Source organism: Apodemus sylvaticus, chromosome 14, assembly GCF_947179515.1.
Source record: "Apodemus sylvaticus chromosome 14, mApoSyl1.1, whole genome shotgun sequence".
Classification (NCBI taxonomy): Eukaryota; Metazoa; Chordata; class Mammalia; order Rodentia; family Muridae; genus Apodemus; species Apodemus sylvaticus.
In genome coordinates this window covers 80,832,753-80,858,993 of record NC_067485.1, presented here as the reverse complement: position 1 = coordinate 80,858,993, position 26,241 = coordinate 80,832,753, and the positions used below count along the sequence as shown (strand labels likewise).

Here is a 26,241-nt window from a genome sequence, read left to right as displayed (position 1 = left end):
GAATTGTTTTAATAATTTCTTTCTGTGGTGCTGTAGTCAGAACCCAGGGACTTGTGGATGACAAAGAGATATACAACCATAGGACTACAGTCTCATCCCTGAGGTATTCATATAACAATTCAAAAATTAATAATATAATTTCAGAGTAAGCCATGGAACTTATAAACAACCGAAGTACATTATCATATCCACATCACAATGATTTTCTTTCCCACCATGTTTCAATCTATCTCATAAATCACAACATTTCCTATTGAAAACTGGAATTCTGAAAGATGAATTCTTTTAGCATTAATGTCAAAACTAACAGGATTATCAATAGAAGGGTATGGCTTCTTTTTCCAGAAATCAACAAAAGAAACTGCTGTGAAACACAGAAGAAACACACACAATCATACAAAAAATATAATTGAATATGAATTTTGAGGTGGAGTGAATTACAGCACAGGACAAATGACTATAGTTACCCGTAAGACTTGGTTCTCTTGGTTTATTTTTTCCATGACTTGACTCCTAGCTTGCTCTTCAATGGCTTTCTTATGATTTTCTACCTCACTTCGCTCTACCATGTTCTTGTCCATATCGGCTTTGAGGCTGAGTATTTTCTCTTCAAGCTGCTTTATTCTACCCTCTTCCGCTTCACGGTTCTCCCGGGCTGCTTTCCTTTCTGCTATTTTCTGCTCCAAAAGATTATTTTCATCTTCCTTGCATTGGCAGCGGATTAATTCTTGTTGTAGTTTTGTTTCCATACTTTCAAGCTGAGTGAAAACAATTAATATTGTCTAGTAATGCAGTAGGCAGAAAAAAGGTTAACATAACACTAATAGCAATTTCAGCATGATTCCAATTGAATTCAACATGAATTTTGGCATGGATTCACCATGAATTTCAACAATTTCAGCATGAACCCAGGCTTTACACCTGGTTTTCCACTTCACACATTAATGAATTATTGATAAACTTAAATTTAAAAAATCCAACCAAATCAAACAAACAACACAAACTCATATATACAACAAATATAACACACACACATATATGGAGAGAGAGGGAGAGAGAGAGGTGGGAGAGAGAGAGAGAGAGAGAGAGAGAGAGAGAGAGAGAGAGAGAGAGAGAGAGAGAGAGAGAAGCCATAAGCTGTTTTCAGATCAGGAAAACTCTCTAAACATTATTAGGTACATAAGTGAGGTTCTCATATGTCTTTTAACTAATTTAATATTGGAACGACTGTCAAATCATCATGTCAGTAACTACAGACATTTCTTCTTCACAGATAATAAAAGGAATTTAACTAGAAGTCTCATGTGAAATGAACAAAAAAAAATAGAAAATGAGAAAAATAAAGCTAAAGTATATGCCCCTTTCAAGAAATGAAGAAAAAAAATATATATCCCTTCCAAGAAATGAAGAAAATACAAGCTTTTATTTTAATTTTAAAAATTGGATGCATTTTCTCTTTTTCAAAGTTTCTAATGTTTACTTCTCCTTGCTTCCTTCTATGGAGAACTCCATCTCATTTCCTTCTAGACTGAATTTTTTTCAAACATACAAACTACTTTTGAAAGTTAATGATTCCAACTATTATTTAAACAATTACTTATCTTTGATAAAGTACTTCAAATCTCTGAAGTTTAAAGGTATACACAATAACATCTTCATATGAGTTTAAATTTTTTTCTTGAATTATGATCAATAAAATCCAGCCTGAACCACACTGTGTTCAATAGAGGAAACTAACATGAAATTGTTTTTCCTGAACATATAGAGTCTGGGACGTGGTTCCTGTGACTCAAATTTAGGCAGGGGCATACATGCCAAATGGGTTTAGAACAGCATAGAAATTTCAAGACACAAATATGACACATTTTCAATCTAAAAGGAAAGTTCTTTTGAATATGAGCTCAAGTTTTCAAAAATTGGCAAACTCTTTATATTTACATTGTACTAAATTAGATACAATTTTTATTTGAAAAATTAATTTAAATTCACCTTCTCTCTTAGTTTCAGTACCGTATCCTCTTCGCAGTGACTTGTACTTGAAGCATTATAACCTGAAAACTCTCCATTTTGATGTCCATCTGAGTCCTTCTCCATCATTGTGCACAGGTCCATATACCTAGACAAATATGCAAAACAATTAAGTAAACTATTATCACCATTGTATGTTTGTATATTTGTGTTGTTTTTTATGAAATCTGGCTTTAAACATTGGATCTTCCAGACTGTATTTTACAAGTATTTGCATTACAGATATAAGAATAAGCCTGGTTAGTAACTGAAGATTTTAAATTATAATCATTTAATACATTATGAATAGTAATATGGTTTATAATACTAAAGCAAAATTAATAATAATCAAAAGTGTGATTCTGTGACTATTTTAAAAGTATGAGATTGAAATAATTTTAATTTTTGAATTTTAAAATAAATACCAGGACAGAGAAGTAGGAGGGGGTGATAGGAGAATGGGCAGAGGGAAGAAGGCTTAGGGAAATTATGGAGAGGGGGGAACCAGGAAAGGAAAATCATTTTGAATGTAAACAAAGAAAATTGAAAATAAAAAGTTCGAAAAAATAAAATAAAATGGTTGAAATAAAAATGGTAAATAAAGTATTAATATTGAAATCAGGAACTGAATTGTTATAAATATCATATGTCAACATATATTTTCATATATCAAAATAAATGATTTACTAATAATTTTGTTTTTAATTTCCAGGATTGTTTGTATGTGTGTGTGTGTGTGTGTGTGTGTGTGTGTGTGAATGTGTGTGTGTGTGTTTGTGTGCATGTGTGGACTTTGTCTCACTGTGTATACGTACACAGGAATGCAAGTATCCTCATAGGTACAAGTACTGATACTTCAGAAGTTGTTGTTACAGGGAGTTAGATGCTACTTGAAGGTAGATGCTGGTAACTGAAATTAGATACTATTATTCTGTTGGTTAACTTTGTTTTGTTTTGTTTTGTTGGTGTTGTTTATTATTATCAACTTGACAGACACAAGTTTAATTTGAAAACAAAGAAACTTTACTGACAAAATTATTGATTATACCATTCTAGAGACATGCCTGTGGGAACATTTTCTTAATTACCTCTGGATGGGGAAGAGGCTTAAATCATGTATACACACAAATGAATACATATGTTCAAGACACACAAACACATGCAAATAAACAACGATTCATTCCACATAGTAGTACCAAGTATGTGTGGTGTGTGTAAGTACCTTGGTTGAATTCCAATCAAAATTAAAATTTAGAATGAAGACAAATAAAGCCTTTGAAGGATAATTGGGAAAAGAAAAGAGGACAATCAGTGCATTAAGATATAGGGGATCAAATATAGAAATATGGGGAAAGACTTGAAAAGATTCTATGGCCCTTTGTAGGAGAAGTGTTTGAACACTTGGGCTCCAGTTACTGATGATGCTTGGGCAGGTTATGGAAACGTCAGGAGGCAGAGGCTTGCTGCTTTCCCAACTACTGTGGAATCTGTCCCTCTGTAAACACAGCCCGTTTATTCCTTAAGTTTTCTTTGGTCATTGAATTTATCATAGCACCAGATGTGTAACTAATGCAACCTTTTAAGAAGAAATCTAGAGAACCTCCTAATGTGGTTTTCACAAAATGCAGAAGATGCAATATCATATGCAGAATGTTAAATCACAGGAAAACACTAGTCACACTTTAGAGAAATCAAAATTAAAATAAAAAATAAAAACAAAAGAGGCCAGCCATGTTGGGAGACTCAAAAGTTACGAGAAATTTTGTATTATTTTATTTCAGGTGATAGAATAATGACATCTTTCATGCATTACAAGTCTGAAAGTTTTCATGTTATCTATCATTCTGTGTACTCATTAAAATAGAAACAGAAAGGGCTGGAGCATGGCAGCAAGGGAGGGAGATGAAGCAAGGGAAAGAGGAGAGAGAGGGGGAGGGGAAGGAATCGAGGGAGGGAGGGAGGGAGGGAGAGAGAGAGAGAGAGAGAGAGAGAGAGAGAGAGAGAGAGAGAGAGAGAGGCATTCTAAGCCTGAAGATTCTGTATTCAGGATGTCAAAAAGTTGTAAACTTAGAATGCACCTGTGCTATGCATGCACAGGCATTTGACAATGTTCCAAAAAGTAATAGAGTATTATAGTTATTCAGCAATATATTAGTTATCAATTGAGGCTCCCTTCTCTTAGATGAATATAACTTGGTTCACAAAACTAGGCAGCACAGAGGCCAGAGAGGAAGGCTGCTTAATGGATTGCCGCTCATATTTTGCCTGACCTGATTTCTCCTATACCCCAGAATCATCTGCCAGGGATGGAACCTATACACAATGATCTTGTTACCCCACATTCCATGGTCATTAAGAAAATATCTGCACATGTTTCTTATAAGCAATTCTTCATAGAGGCATTTTCTCAATTGTGGTTCTTGCTTCTCAGATATGTCTGGATTGTGTCAAGTTGACAAAATCAACCAGCACAATTAATGATTACATATAATTTATAGATGCCTTAAAATAAAAAGACATGTCAGTGGCCTTAAATGAAAATTAAATATTTTTGGATTCTGAGCTCTGTTTGATACTATAGAACAATTCCTATATAAAATATAAGACATCAATCTGTATGTTAGTTTATGTACACATACATGTAAATTTCTTAAAGGAAACTCAGGTTTGAAAATGTTTATATTTCATGTGTATATGGATTATGATCATGGAATATTAGTATATCTTTTTATGGGTCCACATGAATAACATACATGGTTAAATATTTAAAAGTAGAAGAAAACCCAATTTTATCCATGTAAATTTTGATCTTTTATAACAAGCACACAAACAAGATATGGGTATTAATATCTGAAATGTAGGAGGAAAAAAATAAAAGCATATTTCAAAGTAGAAATTGAAAATATATTAGGAAGATTACAGTTGACATCAGAGAATGCTTTCACTGTCACTTATTATGGTCAAAATCATCACAGATGTTAGCAATTAATACTGTTCTTCCAAAATTTGAAATTGTGTTGTAGGTTTCTTATATGAGTTTAAAAATAGAACTATTTGTTTTATTATAAACTTGTAGACAAGATAGGAATTTATATTTAGGTTTTGGTAAAATCACTCTTTAGTTGTGGGTGAATGCTTTGATAAATAAATGTCATACCTGTCTATTTCTTCTTCTAGTTCCCTATTTCTCCTTCTCATTTCATGCAAACTCTGTGTCAGTGACAGGTACAACTTAAACTGTTCTTCTTGAGCCTTTTCAGACGTTGAAAAAAATATATGAATACAATTTTAACTGTAGAGATCCACTTTTCTTTCTTAGAAATATTATTTACCAAGCATAATATTCTTAGATAATTCCGAACATATTTTCTGAAATTGATACATGTGAGCATAGATTTCAAAATAATAATTTTTAAAATTGTCTTATGGATTTGGGTGTTTGGCAAGATTGTATTTTTTGTAGGCTTAGGCCTACCTATTGCCAGATCTGAGGAGGAAATGTTACCAGTTTCCAAAAGAGCTAGAGTTCCAAAAACTAGGCATTGACACATGGATGCTGGGACCTTAACCCAGGTTTCTGCAACAGCAGCAAGTGCTCTTACACACTTAGTCATCTCATTGGCCCCCAGATAACACTTTATAGAAGACCTCAGCTATGTGACATTTTCATTGTGACATTTTTCTGATATATAAATTTATAAATATTATTTGTTAAACATGGGAAGGTTTTTTTTTTCCTAGCTCACTAATGTAGCCCTCTTTCTGGGACTCTTCTTCTGACTCTTCCTCAGTAACGGTCTCCTTGTTTCTCTACTGTCTATTATACACCTGCAGTCTATGATTCTGACAGCACCTCCAAGGTTGAAGTCCCCACTCTTCCCACTCTAACCCTCTCTCCCTCAGGACTCACCATTTTTCTGCTATTAGAAATGTCATCTTCCATGCTTGCCACAGTAACATTACATCATACTATCATAAATAGAGACCACACATGTACTCTGAAATCTATCCTGTGGTTCCAGAATTCTATATTTCTTCCCTAGGTAAATATTCCATTCCTAACTTTAACCTGTAGAAGTCAGTCCCTGGGAGGATCTTATGAGTCTCTAATAGAACTCTTCCATGACCCAAGATATGGCCAGTACCAGTCTGAACTCTGTCTTCCTTTCCCTAACTCTCATACTTCCTCAGTACACCCTTCAATAGTAACAACTACTATAATTAATGGTCATAATTACTCCTCTTTCCTTTGGTATTCCAACCCTACCAAGTCTCCAAGACCATTACCATGCACATTGAAGAACTCAATGCCACCAACAATTATCAAAAGGAGATATTTCAAACTTCCAACACTCACCTTCCCAGGACTTATGACACTCACTTAAGAGGAGTCACAGGCAGAACTCTTCTCCTCGGTTTGCTGTGTTCTTACCTTTCCATCTGTCTTTTTCACCTCATCATCTGTGGACATACATGAATAGCCTCCCTCCCTCAGCAGAAAGAATATTCATATTCCCATCCCTATGCTACTTGGGGCTAAGAATCCTATGACCCTCTTGAATGGCAAACTTGCTCTGCTGGTCTGGTCAAGCCCTTGTTTCCCCTCAGTAACTCACTCTATTCCTGACATTGGAGGACCTTTGGGGAGGATGTTCTTTACTCACAGTGTGATGGTTGGGATATGCATGGTTCTTGGGAAGAGACACTCTTAAGAGATAAGGCCTGCTGAGAGTAGGTGTGGCGTTGTTGCAGGAAGTACCCCACTGTGGCAGTGGGCTTTGAAGCTCCCCCCATTTCTGAAGAGTGCTTTCTCCTACCTTCCTGAGAATGCCAATCTATTGACAGAGGTTGGATCATGATGGAGAACTCTTAGTTCATTCTCCAGCACTATGCCTGCCTAAAAACTAAAATGCTTCCTGTCTTGGTATTGTACTGGACCTCTGAACCTGTAAGCTAGTCACAAATCAATTTTGTCCTTTATATCATGGAATCTGTTCCCAGCAATAGAAAGCCTAAGACATACACAAACAAAAAAATGGCTTTGCCAACTCTCTTCTTGGTACATTATTCATTTCATCAAGACATGTTCTCATCTAACTCACCCCTAATAGCACCTGCTGGTGAAGTCAGAAGCCATGCCTTTCTCTGGCAGAATATGCATCACTCAGGTATCCTGTCCACAACTGGCACTGAGTGACTGAAAATATGAGTTCAAGCCAATCCACACTACTAGCCTGGACTTCCCACCTCAAGTCTCTTTAGGCTTGTCTCCTTTCTCTTTCATTTCTCATAGAAAATAAAAACACCAAGGATGTGAGAGGGTACCCGGTCCTAACGGGGAGGTCTTTAGTCAAAATGACCAACAGCGTGGAAATGGAACCTGAAGAGACCACCTCCAGTAGATAGACATGTCCCGAGTTGAGGGATTTGGCAATCTACCCATCTCAAAATATGGTCCCAGGATTGTTCCTGTCTAATGGAAATGCAGGGACAACACTGGAGCAGAGACTGAAGTAAAGGCCATGCAGAGACCACCTCAACTTGGGATTTATACCATATACAGATGTCAAATCCCTAACTCTGTTGCTGAAACCAAGATGTGGAAGAAGCCTGGCATGGGTGTACTCTGAGAAGCTCTACCAACACCTGACTGAGACAGATACAAATACTTACACCAAACCATTGGCCTGGGCATGGGGAACCCTATGGAAAGAGTGAGGGAAAGGACTGAAGGAGGTAAAGGGTATTGCAACCCCATAGGATAAATAACAGTATCCAATAACTGGATACCTCAGAGCTCCCAACAACTAAGCAACCAACCAAAGAGCATACAAGGGTTGGTCCATAGTCCCTGCTACAGGATTGCCTTGTCTGGCCTCAGGGGGAGGGGATGTGCTTGTTCTTGTGAATGCTTGATGCCCTAGAGAATCAAGATGCTAAAGGGATGATGTAGGAATGGATGAGTTGGTGTGGGAGCACAATTAGAGGTTAAAACGGTAGGGGAAAAAGGTGGGGTGTTTGTGGAGGGGCTCCCAGGAAGAGGAATAACATTTGAAATGCAAATAAATAAAATAATATAAAAATAAAATAACAAATACTAAAGATCTTTCAAAATGTCATATGGAGACCTGATACTATAGAAGCTTTCTAAAGAATATTCATATACACATGTATAAAATGAGTGAAAAAAGCGTTTCTACAATGGGGTGATGCTGGCCCTATTCAATACCGCAGTGGTAATAAATGCTATCCCAGGAATGGTTTTCTTCTTCTACAGTTTTTGACAAGCGAGGTCATACGATATTCAGGTACTTCCTAATGCTCTTGGTTACCCTCTAAAACCTGATGGAAAGAAATTATTCCTGGAGACCTCACTCCTTGAGCTATAACATGTGGGAATCTACAATATAACCTGGAAACATTATTCCCCTTAGCTAGCTTTCATAGTGCTAGAAGCTGCTAGAGGAGAAAAGAAATCAACACATATGTAGATATGAACCCTGCTGCCTGCAACTATGACTACCATTGCCAGCCATCACTGGTGGTAAAAAAGACTCTTAATCTACTGTTTTCTAATTGGATGTAAGGCCCCTTTTATATGTTAAACCCATACCTTGAACTGTTGTCTGAGCCAAGAACCTGTGACTAAATATATCCTATCCTTAGTGGAGAACCTACTACTGCACTACCTCATGGGCAGACAATTAACCTGACTCCTATAATTACTAACAAATAGTAACAATGTGAAGCTATCAAATATTTGAACAGGGAGAATATCTGACTCTCCTAAAATGTGGTTATATGCTGCTTCTGAACACAGGAAAATTTCTTTCAAGTATTAGAGAATTAAAACAAAATGGACTTCATAAGTCTATACTTACCGGGGTTCTTGAAAGCTCTTCATTCTCCTCTGCTTGGAGGCTTGCTGCATCATTTAATTCTAAACTTTCAAGGGTGGCCCTAAAAATATGTTTTAAAATGATTGTGCATAACTGGCCACATTGGAAAATACCAAATTAGTTTCTGAAGAAACATTCAAATGATTACACAAATTCTGAAAAATTTGAAAGATAGTGATTTGGAAACTATCACCCTCTCTGTGCCCCTTTGTCTCTATAAACTTTAGATGTAATTTGAAGAAATATGCATTTTCTTTTTTTGTCTTAGTGCATATCAAACGTTCACACATACAAAGCATACACACATTGAGTGAGTACCACCCACCAACAAACTATGAATTTTAAGTAACTAAGACCAGAATGTTTCCTGATTTCAAAAGTGTGTAATTACTATGAATGATGCAATTTCTCTTTCTTCATTCTTTCCTTGAAAACACTAGAGCTATTCAGCACAGTGCTTACATTATAGACCTCTGTGAGTGACCCTCATGTCCCAAGATCATGACGCAGTTTGCGTGTTCATAAAGTACCTCATGCAACTAAAAGAAGCACTAGGTAGACTGTGCCCTGTGTTCCTGTTGCAAAAACAAAACACTGCCCTCAGGTCTTTCCTGACATGATAGACTAGAGATTCTCTGAAATGCTGAGCCGATATATTTTTCTCTATCAAGCTGACTTCTGAGCGATTACCTCCATAGTGAGGGAAGTGATTAAAAAGGAAATGGAGTCATTTAATCACTTCTGTAATGATACTGCCAATGTGTTTCTTAGACTTTGGAGACTTGAATAGTGGGCATTTGGAAAACGTGGGAACTGTGGTTTACATTTGGCTCAAAATAAGGCTGGACTAATGAATCACTCTTGCATGAATTCATGAGACCAGAAAACTCACTTACATGAATGCAGATAATGAGCTTGCAGGTGGAATAAAGAACTCTTCTACAGAGTTAGCCCAAGGCCATACATATTAGATTCTGTCCTATAATCTGTATCCATCCCTGAAAATCTCAGTGATATGGAATTTAAAAGTAGTCAGTAAGTTTATTTAGTGGAGGAAATATTCCAGAAGTCATTATACTTTGTGCTATCACATTGTTAATGCTCATGGTTTTAACTTTGCTTAGGGCAACCAAGTGAGTTGAAAAGTATACAGGTTATTTAGAAATGTGACATCATCCTGGTGGAAATAGACAAACTTTCGACAAGATGGCTAGCAAAGTAAAAGGCTCATCAACCCTGAAAACAGCTTAGAGTACTTTGCATTAACAGGGCTGCCTTTGAGACAGGCCCAAACTTCAAAAGTACATGCATAAAATGAAAACAAAGAGGGAATGCATTCTTTAGGATAGCAGTGACTCTCAACCTTGAATACAGCCTCAGTTATACTCTCCTACTAAAAGCCAGATGGGGATTTGAGTCTGGAAGTTTGGCTGCCCTGTGTCCACAGGCCTGGGTGTTACTTAAGCTGCAAAATCACTAAGTAGTAACCATTCTGGTGATAGTCTTGCAGTGTATGTCAAAATGCAAGCATAACTTGGCAATGGTGCGATAAAGCAGTATTGCATAGAAAAGCCAGTTAGACAAGACGATGTGAATCTGTTAAAGTCCATATACAGAATGTCTGAGTGGTTTATGTGTAAAGGAGTAAAGGTAACACCTAAATTGTCAAGATGCAAAGAAGTAATAGGATGTTGCAGATGTCAGAAATAGAAGATTTTAAGTGATGGAAGTACCAGTAAATGAATGGAACTGGCCCAAAATCAGACCACATGTACTATATGGCACTGCAGAGGCAGGGCTGCCCAATCCTGGTGGAGTGTATGTGGCACCACCATGTACCACAGACTGTGGGTATGTTTTTTATGTTTGTCCTGCTGGGTTTCAGGCTGTACTTGGTATAATATTCATTAATATTTTCCTATTATTATCTTTTGGTATATGTTAGGTAATTGAAATAAAAACCTATGTAATTTTCATAATTTATGAAAGGAATTGGACTTTAGTGTCAGAGAAAAATGGCATTATGAGTAATGTAGAAACTATTAAGATTATCTATTTGGCCTTTGAACTTGGACTAAGCAAATTTTGCATTGTCAGATAGCCACAAGCTTCTGGGGGGGTCAAAAGAAGAGTGCTATAGTTTAAATTTCATATAGTCACCATGTTTTAGTGTTTTAAAGCTTTACCATTCCATTGACTTGCCCAACATGATGAAGTGAATGTCTCATGCACTGTGAACCCCAATGACCTTTTGTAAAGAACCAGGAAAAATAACTTTTGTTTCATTATGAATCAAAATGTCTACCCTGCATATTGTGCTGATGTTGAATTAGAACACAGCCAGCACTTCATTTGCATGTTGCTGTGGCTATGTAAACTACACCTTTAATGTCACATCAACTGTAGTAGGAATGCCATTGTCCATAATGCTTCATGTCACTTCATCCAGGTAATTCAGTGATATTTAAAGACACATAGTCAAGGACTACTGCACAGTCCCTGAATAAATTTGCCAAGTCTGATAAGCAGGAAATTCCATTTTGTTGTGACTTTTGTTTATATATGCATTTTACTATGGTTTAAGCACACATTAAGTACTATGGCTCATATAAGGTCATATTTGTGTTGTTGAATTTTTCATTTGAAAATGAACATGAAGTTTCCAACTCAAATGAACAACTTTGAATAAAAGCCTTCAAAGAATACTCATCACAATGTGAGCTACATACAATAACTGTGGTGTGCATTAATATGATTGCAACTGATCATCCTCTAGGTGGTATGACAGTAAGTTTACATAAGTTTCACTGAGTCCTTTACCATACTATTGAAAGTGGCAGAATATGAGGAGCTTGAGGCCCTGAACACATCACACTACATCATGTATGTTCACAAATTACATTGAACAAGCCATTTTGTACATTTGTAATAATGCATAGGTTATGTTCTTAGTACTGCTTGGCTGGAATGATCATGTTACATTACCCTCAGGATCTCCCAGCTTAAGCAGAACGTAGCAGATAAGACTATGGGAGGCATCACAAGCACTGATATGAAAATAGCAAAGTGGAATCAATATTCTCTAGTCAATTAACATCAGTTCTCATGCAGTAGTATTTTCACATCTATGGTGGGAAATGGTAGGAAATACCTACAACTGCAGTTCCTCAAACTATGAGGCAGTTTTGTTCACTTTCTTTATCTGCTTGTGTTTTCCTGTATTTGTTTCAGGGATTAATGTGTTTCCTCTTTAAGGACTTCTACTTGTTTACCTGTGTTCTCTTATATTTCTTTAAGGGAGTAATTTATGGCCTTCTCAAGACTTCTATCATTTTCATGAGATGAGAATTTAGATCTGAATATTGCTTTTCAGGTGTGTTGGGGTATCCATGGCTTGATGTGGTGGAAGAACTGGGTTCTGATGTTGCTAAGTAGTATTGGTTTCTGTTACTTATGTTCTTGTGCTTGCCTCTTGCCATCTGGTTATCTCTGGTGTTAACTGGCCTCACTGTCTCTGACCAGAGCCTGTGCCTTCTTGAAACCTGTGATTTGATGCAAGATATTTCCTATCCATTCACATTGAGGCTGTGAGAGGCCAGAGATGACAGGGGAGAGAGGAGGAGGGGGAGCTAAGAAAAGGAGGGTTAGAAAGAGAAGGAGCATGGGAGCTGCACGAGGGAGTGCAGGAGGGGATGCACAGATCCAGATGGTGTCAGATGGGTTTCTCCTGTACTGAGAGGTTAGAAATATTGGGACAGAACTTTATCATTGTAAATTGGCATTATGAAATTGGAACTTTCTTATACATAAATATATTTGGTTAACTATTCAAGTTTGAGGGTCACTCTATACCGGATACATGGAAGGACTGGTACAAAGGCCTGGTTGTGCAGTACTTTTTATAAATAACTGCTACAGTGATCCTGGGATTCTCTGATCCTGGATGTGTCAGAACTCCTTGGGGTCAAGCTGCATCTGGGTGGGGCCTGAATGGGTGGGAATCCAGAGCACAGGCTCAGCTCTGGGAACAGGTGCAAATTGGAAGGAGCATGGGCCTCTGGCTGGGCAGGTCCTAAATTCTAAACTTCCTAATACTGTGACCCTTTAATATAGTTACTGCTATTGTAGTGACCCCGAGTAGAAAATTACTTTTATTTCTACTTCATGATTGTAATTTTGCTATTTTGTGTATTGTAATGTATATCTTTCAATGTATTATATGTTTTGTAATGTAAATATTTCCTAAGGGTCTTATATGACACCTGTGAAAGGGTCATTTAACCCCTAACTTAGTAACAACACACAGGTTGAGAAGAACCAGTGGGGTAGAGAATGAATAATTACAATATCTTATCTAAAATTACCAAAAAAATTAATAAAAATATTAGGTTTCAAGTTATTCTGTTCACTAAAGTTTATAAATTTTATACAACTAAACTATAATCTTCATAAAATATAATTAGCCACAAGGATGTTTCACAAAGGAATAAAGAATGTTAAAATATGTTCAAGCATTTTGTTCATTATTAGAATCCAACATCATACAGATCATCTCAAATGCATTCTTACAATTTTTTATTTCTATTTTATTTTCTTTCAATTTACTCTATCAATTATATAAATCATACAATTTACTTGATAAATTTAGTAATCAATTACAAAGTATCAAATGTCTCTCAACATACAAATTTGAATTTTTTCTGTGAATTAATGTTGAATAATCTATTTAGAAATCATATATTTGCCTTGTGCATATGAGAATGAAATAAGATCTAAGTTTATCTCTATGGAAGGGTGATACTTTACTACTTTATTTAAAATTCTTGGTTCACTATAAAGCAATATAATATTAAAAGAATTTGTCTTAATTAAGAAAACTATTGTTTCATATTCCATCGGTGAAATTTGAAATTAATATAAATTTTGTTTGGAACAATTACATCAGCCAAGTCCTTTAATATGATTTATATCCTTTAGCTAAAGGAATCAATATTAAAGAATATATTCAAATTTGTATTCAAATAAAAATAATTCAATATTTAGAGAAGCTTTTAAGAAAGTGTATTCTTTGTAGCATAATTGTAAAATATTTTTTAAAACTTTAATTGATGCCTCATGAAAATGAGGTTTCTCTGTAGATATCAAGAGTGTGATTGCATGGGACACATACATATATCTCATATACGCATATGTACATAATTATGGAAATAGTAATAATGATATTTGTAATTTAATTATTTTCACATTCTACAAGGCTAACAATTCTCCCACTTAACAATTGAAGCACCCAACCAGTCACCCCAAAATCAAACAACTGAGGCCAGAAGATCACAAATTTGGGGTTTCCCTAGACTACATAAAGATATCTATCAAAAGTAATAATAATAAAACCCAAATATGAAAAGTTCTTCCCTTTCAGAACACTTACAAAGTTAGTGACAAACTACAAATGTTCTATTTATGCTCTAATGAAAACAGTTAAAATATTTCTCTAAAATTGGGACATCCTACCTCAAACTGCATAGCTCATCTTGCAGTTCAGCATTTTCAATCTCTAGTTGAGACCACTCCTCTCGCAGTGCAATAATTTCATTACTTATACGTTCACAATCTTCTTCAATTAGTTCACAGTTATGTTTTTCAAAGTCTATTGATCTTTTATATGTATAAACTGCACCCCAGATTTTCACTAGGATCTCAGAATTTATATCTGTATTGGAGAAAAAGAACAATTACAGTACAGCAGCATTTTTGATAAATAAAACAGACTAGAGTTTTACCTAAACATGATGCACTGTAGAAATGTATCCTGAGGACCCACACAGTGGAAGACATGGTACATTCTGAAGATATGAAAAGAAGACAGTTAAGGTGTTTAGTTTAAGAACTAGTAGAGAAGACAAAAAAAGACATAAAACCAGATATTACAGACTCAGATGATACTGAAGTCAAACAAAGTTTTAATGTTGAATAAGCATGCAGGAATATGCCCTAATGGAAGGGATGAGTAGGCATGAAGTAAGAACAAGAAGTAGTTGGTCAGAGTGTGAAGAGGCACATTGCCAGTATTCTACAGCAGACTAGAAGTGGAGATGCTACTGCCCTCTAAATCTAAACAAGGTCAAGTAAAAAGTACTGATTTTGATTCCTACCTCAAACAACACAAATCAGAAAAAAACATGTTTTAGACACTGAAGATTATATGCTTCAGACATGACATAAATTGTTAGCTAATAAGCACTAAAATAGTTTGATGATATTATCCCAATTTTCTATCTCTGTGCTGAGATAGTACAGACTAGGTTAGAATATCATGAGGACAAAGCTATTCTGACTCTCCTAGACTCCTGGAGCTGTGCAGATAAGCTATTTGGTGAAGAAAGCAGCCAGAAATCACAGGCCAGAAGTCTGGAAAATAGACACAAAGAAGAGGGGATGCTCTGGGCATGTTACTAGGCCGTCTGAAACATACTATAGAGCACATAACAACATTGGAATTCCAGGAAATATCCTGGGGCTGAGGGACACAACATCCCACACAATTAGAGGAGACCACCAGTGTTCACACAATGCCAGGAAAAGGGCATGTCTTCCCATAGGCTAGAGTAAACAAGGAATAATTTACAGGACCATAGTTAGCAAAAAGCATTGGCATGCTTTAGGAATGGAGAAAAAACAATATGCTGGGTGCATTTGTTGTGGTTTACCTAATAATTATACAAACTACAAAAGAAGGACCAAACTGATTATAAGAAATATATAATGCATATATAGAATTCAGAAAACTGTATAGAATGGAATGGAGAAGAAAGATAAAATCATTATTACAGACTAAAATGATAAAGAAATGAAACTAAGTTTTGACATCAAATAAGATAAAACAAAATCATAAACATAGTTAAATATATTAAGCACATATTAGTTACATATAAGTGTTGATAAATAATAAATAAAAATAGAATAATAAAATACATATATGAATGTCATGAGGTCATGTGTCATACTTAAATAGTTTTCATTTATTATTATATGGACACACAGATATGGGTATTAATTTAAATTAAAAAAAACTTACATTACTATAAGGACACAGATATGGGTATTAATTTAAATTTAAAAAACTTAAGCTACAAAATGTTGCATAAGGCAAGAATATAAATAAATGTGAAGATGCATAATATAAACTGATCACATTTCATGGCATTACTGGGTGCCACTATGGTAAGCTCAAGGCTCATACAACTGTGAGGAAAATGCCATATGTGGATAAATCCTACAGGGGCAGCTTTTGCTTTCAATAAATTTCTCTCTATATTAAGTGGCTTCTCATAATTTTTATGAAACTTTACCAAAATATATGGTACAGCAAGCACACAAAATCGGTCTTAACAACTCTTTAGAGTATTGGTACAACCTGCACTCAACCAGTGTGTTGGAAAGTTATGTTTTGTGAGAAAGAAAATATTTGTGTATATTTAAAATGTTGAAGTGTGACTTTCTGGTTTTGTCATATGATACAAACTCACATGGTGTTTTGCTGAAGCAAGACCCAAGGGAGGTCAAGTCATATTTGGAGAGATTATAAGTAGAACACAAAGACAGTGATAAGGAGCTTGCATAGCTAGCTATGCAACTCTGCTTTGGTATTGCCTCTATACTGATCTTCAGTTTGCTGAAAGAGACAAGGCAGAAAACTCCTGGCATTCCAGCTGGTCTGACTTATTCCTAGCCCCTGCTGACTTATGCCAACTCAGGGGAGGCCTAGTATCTTCTGCTGAATTGTGCCACCATTGCTGACTCTTGTTTGGTGACACTTTTGTACTGCCCTGTTGGTATCCGGAGACTACTGAACTTGTCTGATGTTATCCTGAGTAAGGAGATCAGAATCACCATCCAAAGACCTACTTTTAAACAGGTACACATACCACTTGTCCTATTTCCAATTTTTCCCCTGCCTTTGGATGGTGGGCTAGAAAGTTTATTGAAATGATTGATAAGCTGTATTAATGTACATATTAAAAAATCTAAGCTTACACAATGTTGTGACATGATTTGAAATGATGAGGAATGACAAGATTTCTCAGTCATTAAAGTGTTTGCTATGCAAGTTATTCTAAATTGAATTTGAACTCCAGTACCCATAACTTAGCAGGTTTGGGGGTGTGTTTTGTTTTGTTTTGTTTTGTTGTTGTGTTCCTTTTTTAAGCTATGCATGATGGTACATTCTGTCATCTTAATGCATGGGAGGCATAGACAGGAGGATACCTGGAGCTCACTGGACTGCCAACCTAACTGAATTGATTAGCTTTGACATCAGTGAGAGTTGCTCTTTCAAAAGAAATGAGGTTGAGAGCAATTTAGGAAGATGCATTACAGGCACACACACATAGATATACATACATGCATGCATGTGCATACAAACACACATACAAAAATACATTAACACGCACACTCCATAATATTGTAAAACATCTTAGCAGATTAAAAATTAGATCCATCAACCTTAAGGGAGCTAGCTAAGTGTATATGGGTGTTGGCTGCACAAGCATGAGAACCTGAGACCAAACCTCCATACAGAAAACACATATGACTACACATGTGCTTGTAAGCCCAGCCTTTGAGAGCTGCAGACAAGACCATTGGTGCTCATGTGCCAACCTACCTTCAAACTCAGTGAGGTACCATCTCAAGGAATTAGGAGGATAATCTTAGAGCAGGATACCTCAACTCCTCCTTCAGTCTGTGCATACAAAGCGATGCTCACACCCAGTTACACACACACACACACACACACACACACTCACACACTTAATAAAAATAAAATATTTTTTTGAATTTTAGAAGACAATGCTAATACCAAGTAGAAGAGAGGAGCCAATAAAACAAGAGCAGTAGTCTAAGAGTGTCTACTCAAAATATCATATGGCAGAGTCATCATGAAAGGATTCAGCATCCTTTACCAAAGTGACTCCAGAGAGCTGCGTCAATCCTCCAGTCACATGAAGAAGCAGCTATAAAAACAATAAATTCATGAATTTCTTAGGCAAATGGATGGAACTAGAAAATATCCTGAGTGAGGTAATCCAATTACAAAAGAAAACACATTGCATGCACTAAGTGATAAATGAATATTATCCCAGAAGCTCGGAATACCCAAGATATAATTCAGAGGCCATATGCAGCTTAATAAGATGGAAGACCAAAGTGTGGATACTTTGGTCCTCCTTAGAATAGGTACAAAATATCCATGAGGGGAAACACAAAGACAAAGAGTGGAGCGGAGACTGAAGAAAAGACCATCCAGAGACTGCCCCACCTGGGGATCCACCCCATATACAGTTACCAAATCCAGACACTATTGTGGATGCCACCAAGTGTTAGCTGACAGGAGCCTGATGTATCTGTCTCATGAGAGGCCCTGCCAGTGCCTGACAAGTACAGAGGGGGATGCTCTCAGTCAACCATTGAACTGAGCACAGGGTCCCCAATGGAGGAGCTAGAGAAAGGAACCAAGGAGCTGAAGGGTTTTACAGCCCCACAGGAGGAAGAACAATATGAACCAGCCAGCACCCCCAAAGCTCCCAGGGACTTAACCACCAACCAAAGAGTACACAAGGAGGGGACCCATGGCTCCAGCCACATGAGTAGCAAAGGATAGCCTGGTAAGACATCAATGAGAAGAGAGGCCTTTGGACCTGTGAAGGCTCATTGCCCCAGTGTAGGGGAATTCCAGGAGAGGAACTGGGAGTGGTAAGTTAATGCACAGAGGGAGGGGGATGGGATAGGGGGTTTCAGAGGGGAGACCTGGAAAAGGAGTAACATTTGAAATGTAAATATAGAAAATATCTAATAAAAAATTAAGGAAAATACAAATAATAAAAGAAAAAGAAAGAGAGAGAGAGAAAGAAAGGAAGGAAGGGAGAGAGAGAGAGAGAGAGAGAGAGAGAGAGAGAGAGAGAGAGAGAGAGAGAGAGAGAGAGAAAATCACGCTCCCTCCCCAAAAAAATCAAACAAACCAAAAAGAAGTAACAAAAAGGCACACCCCACCAATTTAATGTATTGGCTGACTGGCCTGTTCATTTTGTTGAAACACATGAGTCTAATGTAACAACCCCAAGGCCATGGTGTCAAGCTCGCTCACTGAAGCTCTGAAGGCTTGCTGGCAGCTCCTGCTGAGACTAGTTTTCTGTTCGTTGATATCAAGCATGCCTATGTTTGGGCAATTCACCCTCATCAATAGCACACACAGGGGCTGCATGCAGAACTCCTACCTTTTCTCTGCCTCATGAGCTCTTCAATAAAATGCAAAATAGTGTCACAACTGTACTGCTCACAGTCCTTTGAGTTTCCCTCACATGATATTAGTTCCTTAAGGTCAAGCATATGATTTCCTTGTTCTTTGACCTATAAAATGAATAATAGCAATTTCAGATATTGTCATGTTGGGTACCCCATACACTATAAAGAAGAGACCCGTGTTTTACATAAGTAACAAGCAAAATGCTTCTGAAAGACCAGATTTTGAAAGGAAAGACACCTTTACTATTGGTGACTTTTAAAACTATTTTGGAAAGAAATATTTGAATATAACAAAAGAATCTTAAGTTTTATTTTATTTTATACTATATTTCTAAGTCCATTTATTATGTATTACTTTGATTTTTATACTGTATCTTAATAAATATGATTTGAAATTAATTTTTGCATACCTCTTCTTTTTCATTGGAAGATTTCTTTGAAGACCTACAAAAAATGAAATACTTTCAGATGAATATTAAACTTGTAAAATAAAACACAAAAAATGTTTATTTTCCCTATCCATAAAACTTACCAGGTATTACAAATAAAATGATTTTCTGCAAAGGAAAGAAGCTATAGACAAGAAGAGGAACATTGATATACAATTTATACCACTACTAAAATCATAAAAGATGGAAATTACAACTGGAGACACGGCTCCAATTAACAGCAGATACTGCTTCTGTACAGGAGTTGAGCTCAACAGCCAGAACCCATGCTGTGTGACTCATAACCAACTAACTCCAGATCCAGAGACATACAATGCCTGTGCATTCTTCAGCCACCTGCACTCATGTGTGCATACTCAAATACAAGCACAAACATTTGCATCATTTTAAAATAATGATGATGATATTAATAATATTTAAAATAATACATTTTGATCAAGTATTGTAACAGTTAAGATAAGGGGACAATATAATATAGTATGCTTTGTTTCGTAGAGGTAAATATACCAACATTTCCAATGTCATTCTCAGCAAAACGGAGTCTCATATTTAGTAAAACCTGCCTTATTAACACCACTGTGCTCTTTATATGTGTCAAATACCTTTAAGAATGGAAAGGCTTAGCTGTTCTTAGGCCTTCCTATGTAATTGCTGTGCATTGTTCTAAGCATTGGACTTGCTGTAAATTTGTTTTAATTCCAATATATGTCAGATAATTTTGAGAAACATAGAAAAGACCATGTGAATATGTGACGGATTTGAATTCATACTCAGAAATTCTAGAATCATAATTTATTTCATACTACACTATGAAAATAACTTTTCATCTTCAAGTAGATTTAAACGAAATAATAGAAGATGACAATAAATTACCATCCCACTTTAGTAAAAATTATACCTAATCATGTGACATTTTCAACTAGTTTTACTTGAGAAAGTATCTCACAGCCCAAATTCCCAGTTTCTCTTACCACAGCATCTTCAGTGCTGAGGAATCTTGTAGAAATCACTTTTATTTTCAAAATCTAAAAAGACATGGACTCACACAACTGTTCAGTTGTTAAGTCCCTAAGTTGCAAGTGTGAGGCTCTCAGTTTGATTTGTCAGAAGTTGTAGGGGACAAAACATAGCCAAATGTGGTGGTCTGGTGTGCACTAGAAATCCAGCACAGGGGAGACAGAAACAGGAGGGTGCCTGGAACCCTTGTCTGTCCACTGGCCGAAGGGAAGACTAAAACTTTTCCAAAATCACCATCTGTAGGCTGCACTAGTATCCAGTTACTGACTCACATAATTTTGATACCTGAACTGAAAATGGTCTGAAACCCATCCCTGTCATTGGTGCAGAACTAAGCTTTGCAGCATAGAATTAGCCATCATCATTTCAAATCAAGCATGCATCTAAAAAGCACTCATGCCTTCATTTGGTCTCAAAAGGGTACAGTGAGCCCCATGAAACAGTTGAAACAAACTGCAAGATAAAGTATAGGAAATTTAAGAATAAATGGATATGTGGGTTCTTTCCAGCATCTGGCAATTATAAATAGGGCTGCTATGAACATAGTATTCCCTCCCCTTATTACATGGTGGGGAATCCTCTGGGTATATGCCCAGGAGTGGTATAGCACGATCTTCTGGAAGTGAGGAGCCCAGTTTTTGGAGGAACCGCCAGACTGATTTCCAGAGTGGTTGTACCAAAACATAATCCACACATCAAATGAGGTACAAGAAGAAAGGAGGAGTGGCCCCTTGTTCTGGAAAGACTCAGTGAAGCAGTATTTGGCAAAACCAGAACGGGGAAGTGGGAAGGGGTGGGTGGGAAGACAGGGGGAGAGAAGGGGGCTTATGGGACTTTTGGGGAGTCGGGGGCTAGAAAAGGGGAAATCATTTGAAATGTAAATAAAAAATATATCGAATAAAAAATGTGAAAAAAAAATAAATGGATATGTTATTTTTCTAGGGGAGCTATAGGGGTTATCAAAACATGAAATTTACAAACTGCATTCAGCTTTTCTATATATGACCTACTAATTCTAGTCCCCATAAATTAGAAAACACTAAAAACTTCCTATGTGACTACAATGAAGTAGAAATACTTGGAGGAAAAGCAGAGTCCTGCTTCTTTTTTACCAGGACTAAATATGTTTCTCTAATAGTTTTCATATTTAAATGCTCAACTTATACAACCTATTAAGGCACACATTATTGAAATAAAGATAGGTTCAATGACCAATAGAGTGTGTGTATGTGTGTGTGTGTGTGGGGGCACACATGGGTGTATTTACATGTGTTGAATATGCATGACTGGGTAATTGCAGACATACAAGTGTATGTGTGTATGTATATGTGTGTGTGTGTGTGTGTGTGTGTGTGTGTGTGTATGCGTGTGAGCATGTGTGTGAAGACAGACTTGAGTTTCTATGTAGTCTTGTCTGTGGCTGCCCTGTTTACTGTCTTATTTACTAACTGAGGCTGATCAAGTTTTAAGGCAATCCCCATTTGCCAAACTTGTGAATGTTGAGAATTTTAGGGATTCACTAGCAAAGATAATGAAAATATTTGAAGAAACCAGTCACTGAAGGGAAGAAATTTTTTTCAAAATGTACTTTCATTTAATATAGCATTTTTAAAGAAATTAATATGAGACATATTTTTAAAAATAAATGTTTAAGATCTCAATTTTTAATGAAATATTAAAACATAAACTTCAAAATCTATACTTACAAAAAGGCTAAGTCAGTGAATGGGCAGTGAAGGAGAAAGGTAGGAAGGGAGACTCAATACTGGGGCAAGTTAGGTAGGAGGACAAGAGGAAGGTGAGGGAGAAGGGAGGATGGAGGAAGAGGAGGAAGAGAGGAGATGACACCATGAATCAGGAGCTCCTGGCCAGGAGAAACCTCAAGAAGCAAGGACTCTCACACCTTGTGAATAAGATAGTACAGTGCTAGAACTGCCCAATCTAGGAATACAGCTTATAATTACAATATCTATATGATGTGGGGGTTTATACCTATTTAATAGGATTAGAAACTCCAGCAACAGGGCTTCAGGGATGGTACACACTATAGAATCCCATAAAAATATAAAAAATAAAAGAATTAATAACCTCACCTTTCTAATTCATCAAGTTCCTTTATCTTTTCTTTCTGGTCTTCTAAAAGTTTTGCCAGGTTGTCATTTTTCATTCGAGCTAGTGTAAGTGGTGTAAAGCTATCCTATAAAACAATAATAACTTTTAACTCTGAGAACCTATTTATCAACAGACAATCATGTGGAAGACACAGTAGAGCTCACATAGTCTGAGGTGCAGTTATCTACATCCTTGACACTCTCACACACAGTGCTCTCACACAGATCCATTCTTCATAAGCCATCAGAGTACCTTTGACACCTATCTCATTTAATTCATAACTTAAATCTTGGTGAACCATGTGAAAAAGAATGTCTGCCATGGGTTCCTGATACCATGAGTAGAGTCTAAATAGTTTCTTCCAGAGCCTGTGGGAATGCAAATGCTTCTGAAATGCCATGAACTCCAAGTCACTGAGGCAGAGAATATTTGCTACAAAAGCACAGTGTAGAAAGGATGGCATGTCACAGTATTTTTTCCATACTGGACATATTGCCCTAATGTTAATACTATTTCTATAACAAATGAACATGAAATTCATGTTAGACTTGATATTCTGGGAGAATATGAAGGATTATATTATGCCCTGTGCTAGAGTTGCAATTTAAGTAATCTCTCAAGGAAAATACTGAAAACTTTTCTACGATGATTTAAATTTGTGGAATTAGGCTTTTTTCCTTGCAAGTTCTTCATAATAAAGCTGTAATGACAATCAGCATAAAATGTAGTAAATGGACAACACCCCTGAATAACTTCTCCAACACTTGCTTTATTTCACTGAAATAAGTATTTCATTGGAAATGAATATCAAAGTGAAATATGAGGTTTTATAGGTCAGGCACAGTGGTGAATTACCAAAAGTCCATCACTTCAGAGGTCCAGGAATATACAAGTTTTATGTCATCCTCATTACATAAAAAGTTCAAGGCCATCCTTGACTGTACAACATTCTGTCTCATGAACTAAGGGACAAATCAACTCTGTGGTTACCTAATTACAACTGAAAGGCCCATGATATTAGAGATCTATGAAATGAACTGACATGCTGAGATAGATACCATGTGGAGTAAACTGACAGAAAGATTCATAATTTAGACACTTATAATATAGAAACCTTGTATCTTATTGAAGTTTGTTTATCTGATATATTGGAAGTATAAGACAACATGATTCCCAAAAGGCTACAATTAAGAGAGTACCCTGAAGGAAATTGCAAATTTCTTCAGAATTGCTGTGGATGGAGGTAATAATTCTCTTTAGATTGTTCCTCAGAAGAGTAAAGGAGAGAGATCATGCAGTGTTTTGGGGGAAGGAAAGCTTGGGAAGAAGGAGCTCCCATCAAAGCTGGCTCATCTAGATAAGTCTTATAAAATCCATTTATTACATTTAGCGTTTGAGAGATTCTTAGGTCAAAGCTGTATCAGGATCCCAATGTAATATTTTAAAGTATGTAGGAAATAATCTGTAAATCAAAGCTGTGTCTTCTTTACCTCATTTTTTATACTGAAGTCGGCATTGTGTGCCAGCAGTTTGGCTGTCATTGAGGTGCTGTTATGCCAAACAGCATAGTGCAGTGCGGTGCTCCCAGTATTGTCCATAGCATTTGGGTCAGCACCGTGTTCTAATAACATAGCCACACAGTCTTCGTGCTTGAACTGTGAAGCCTGGGGCATTGGATCAAGAAACAGATTGGAAAGATGAGAAAAGCAAAAATGTCATAGGTTTCACTAATTATTTGCATATATCTGAGATCATGTTTATTCCAAGAATTCCCATCCAATATGTGTCACACTGAAACTGTTGGCTGCTTTCTACCTTAATTAGTGCTGTTCTGTTGTCACTGTCACGGAGATCAATGTCACAATTCCACTCTATCAGGAGGGCAACTACATTGGGATGGCCGTATGCACAGGCATAGTGCAGAATAGTTCTGTGAAAATGAAAACTTTTTAAGAATTTTTTACAAAACTAGGTCAAAAGCCACAGTTGTTCATGTAATTCTCACTAACTTTGGGCATCCAATTCAAAGAAATGTTTTTGCCTCCAATATTGGAATCATGACATATATATTTCTGTATGGGAGGCAAGGATGCTATCACTGAGCTGAACGCCCAATATGTTAAATACTTTTCCATTGTTGCAATGAAACAACATAACCAAAGCAACATGGAGAGGAAAATAGAAATGGCCCTGATAGAATCTTTCATCATTCCTCTGAAGCTTCCCAAGCCAGGCCTCCATCTCCGGAATTACCTTCAACCTTCTTAATTAGGAAGCTCCTAAAGAACAGCTCAGCAAGCATTGAAAACTCAGTGGTATTTCTTGCACAATATTCCAATGTCCTTCCAAAATCCTCCCCACCCCACCCCAAAAAATGGTCACCTATGTCATAGCACTGCCCCTCTAAGCTAGTACCAAGCTGTCATATTTAGGATTTCCATTATGTGATGAAACATCATGATCAAGACAACTTGGGGATGAATGGGCTTATATCACACACAGTTCCAGAAAACAGTTCATCTGTAAAAGCTGTGAGGTTAGAAACTCAAACAGGGAGAAACCTGTAGGCAGGAGCTGATTATGGTAAGCCATGGAGGAGTGCTGCTTACTAGCCTGTTCTCCATCTCTTCCTGAGACTGAGTTCTTGTGGAAACCAGAACCACCAGCCCAGGGATGGCATCACCCACAATGGGCAGGGTCCTACACCATCAATCACCAATTAAGAAAATGCCCTAGAAGATTGCCTACAACCAGATCTTATGGAGAAATTTTTCAGTTGACCTTCCCTCCTCTCAGATGACTTTTGCTTGTGTCAAGTTGACATAAACTGTGCAGCACAGTTGGCCAAAGTAACCTTTCTAAATTAGAACTCTCAATTTGGATTTGTCTCCTTCTTTGAACTCTGTAGCTACTCACTGCTTTATTCTCTGCATACCCAAGACCCTCATCAATAAAAAGGGAATCAAAATAAGCTCATCTCACAAGTCATAGTAGGATTATTGAAAAACATCATGCAAAGGATTTACAGCTTTTTCTACCATGAAATTGCTCAGCAATCAGATGTTTGGATATTTTTCTTTGAGGCATGGTCTTGTTACAGAATTCAGGCTGGTCTTGAATTCACAATGTGTCTCAGGAGCTGCTAACTTGCAATCTTCCCACTGTAGACCACTGGTACATGACTACACAAGTGAACACACTCTGGTTGGCTTATGACCCTGTTCTTCTCACACTTTGAGAACTTTACATTAGGATATGAATTATAACTCCTGATGTATTACGCTTTACCTGATAGCAGGTTTTAGTTTACATAATTCATAAAGTGTGCAGGAACCATAACCAACTGTGCTTACAGTAAATCATATGTGATATATTCAAAAGAATTCTGGGAGTTCTAGTTATAATATTTAAATATTCAAAATGTGAAAAAATATGACAACAGCAAATTATATCTGAAA

At 36.7% G+C, this 26,241-nt stretch overlaps 3 protein-coding genes across 3 annotated transcripts in view; all 3 read right to left on the bottom strand.

Annotated features, from left to right (window-relative positions):
* LOC127664668 (ankyrin repeat domain-containing protein 26-like) overlaps window positions 1-14,515 on the bottom strand; it is an 88,772-nt gene extending 74,257 nt beyond the window's left edge. The window contains exons 1-4 of the mRNA XM_052156745.1: window positions 14,418-14,515; window positions 8,889-8,967; window positions 1,990-2,116; window positions 468-758 (exon numbers count right to left, since the gene is read on the bottom strand). Coding sequence (XP_052012705.1) covers window positions 468-758; window positions 1,990-2,116; window positions 8,889-8,941 — 471 coding nt within the window. The 5' untranslated portion in view covers window positions 8,942-8,967; window positions 14,418-14,515. The remainder of the gene's footprint in view (window positions 1-467; window positions 759-1,989; window positions 2,117-8,888; window positions 8,968-14,417) is intronic.
* Window positions 1-26,241, bottom strand: part of LOC127664664 (ankyrin repeat domain-containing protein 26-like) — a 288,298-nt gene that overhangs the window by 96,340 nt on the left and 165,717 nt on the right. The gene's annotated exons all lie outside the window — the stretch shown is intronic.
* Window positions 1-26,241, bottom strand: part of LOC127664607 (ankyrin repeat domain-containing protein 26-like) — a 503,453-nt gene that overhangs the window by 415,044 nt on the left and 62,168 nt on the right. The window lies entirely within an intron of this gene.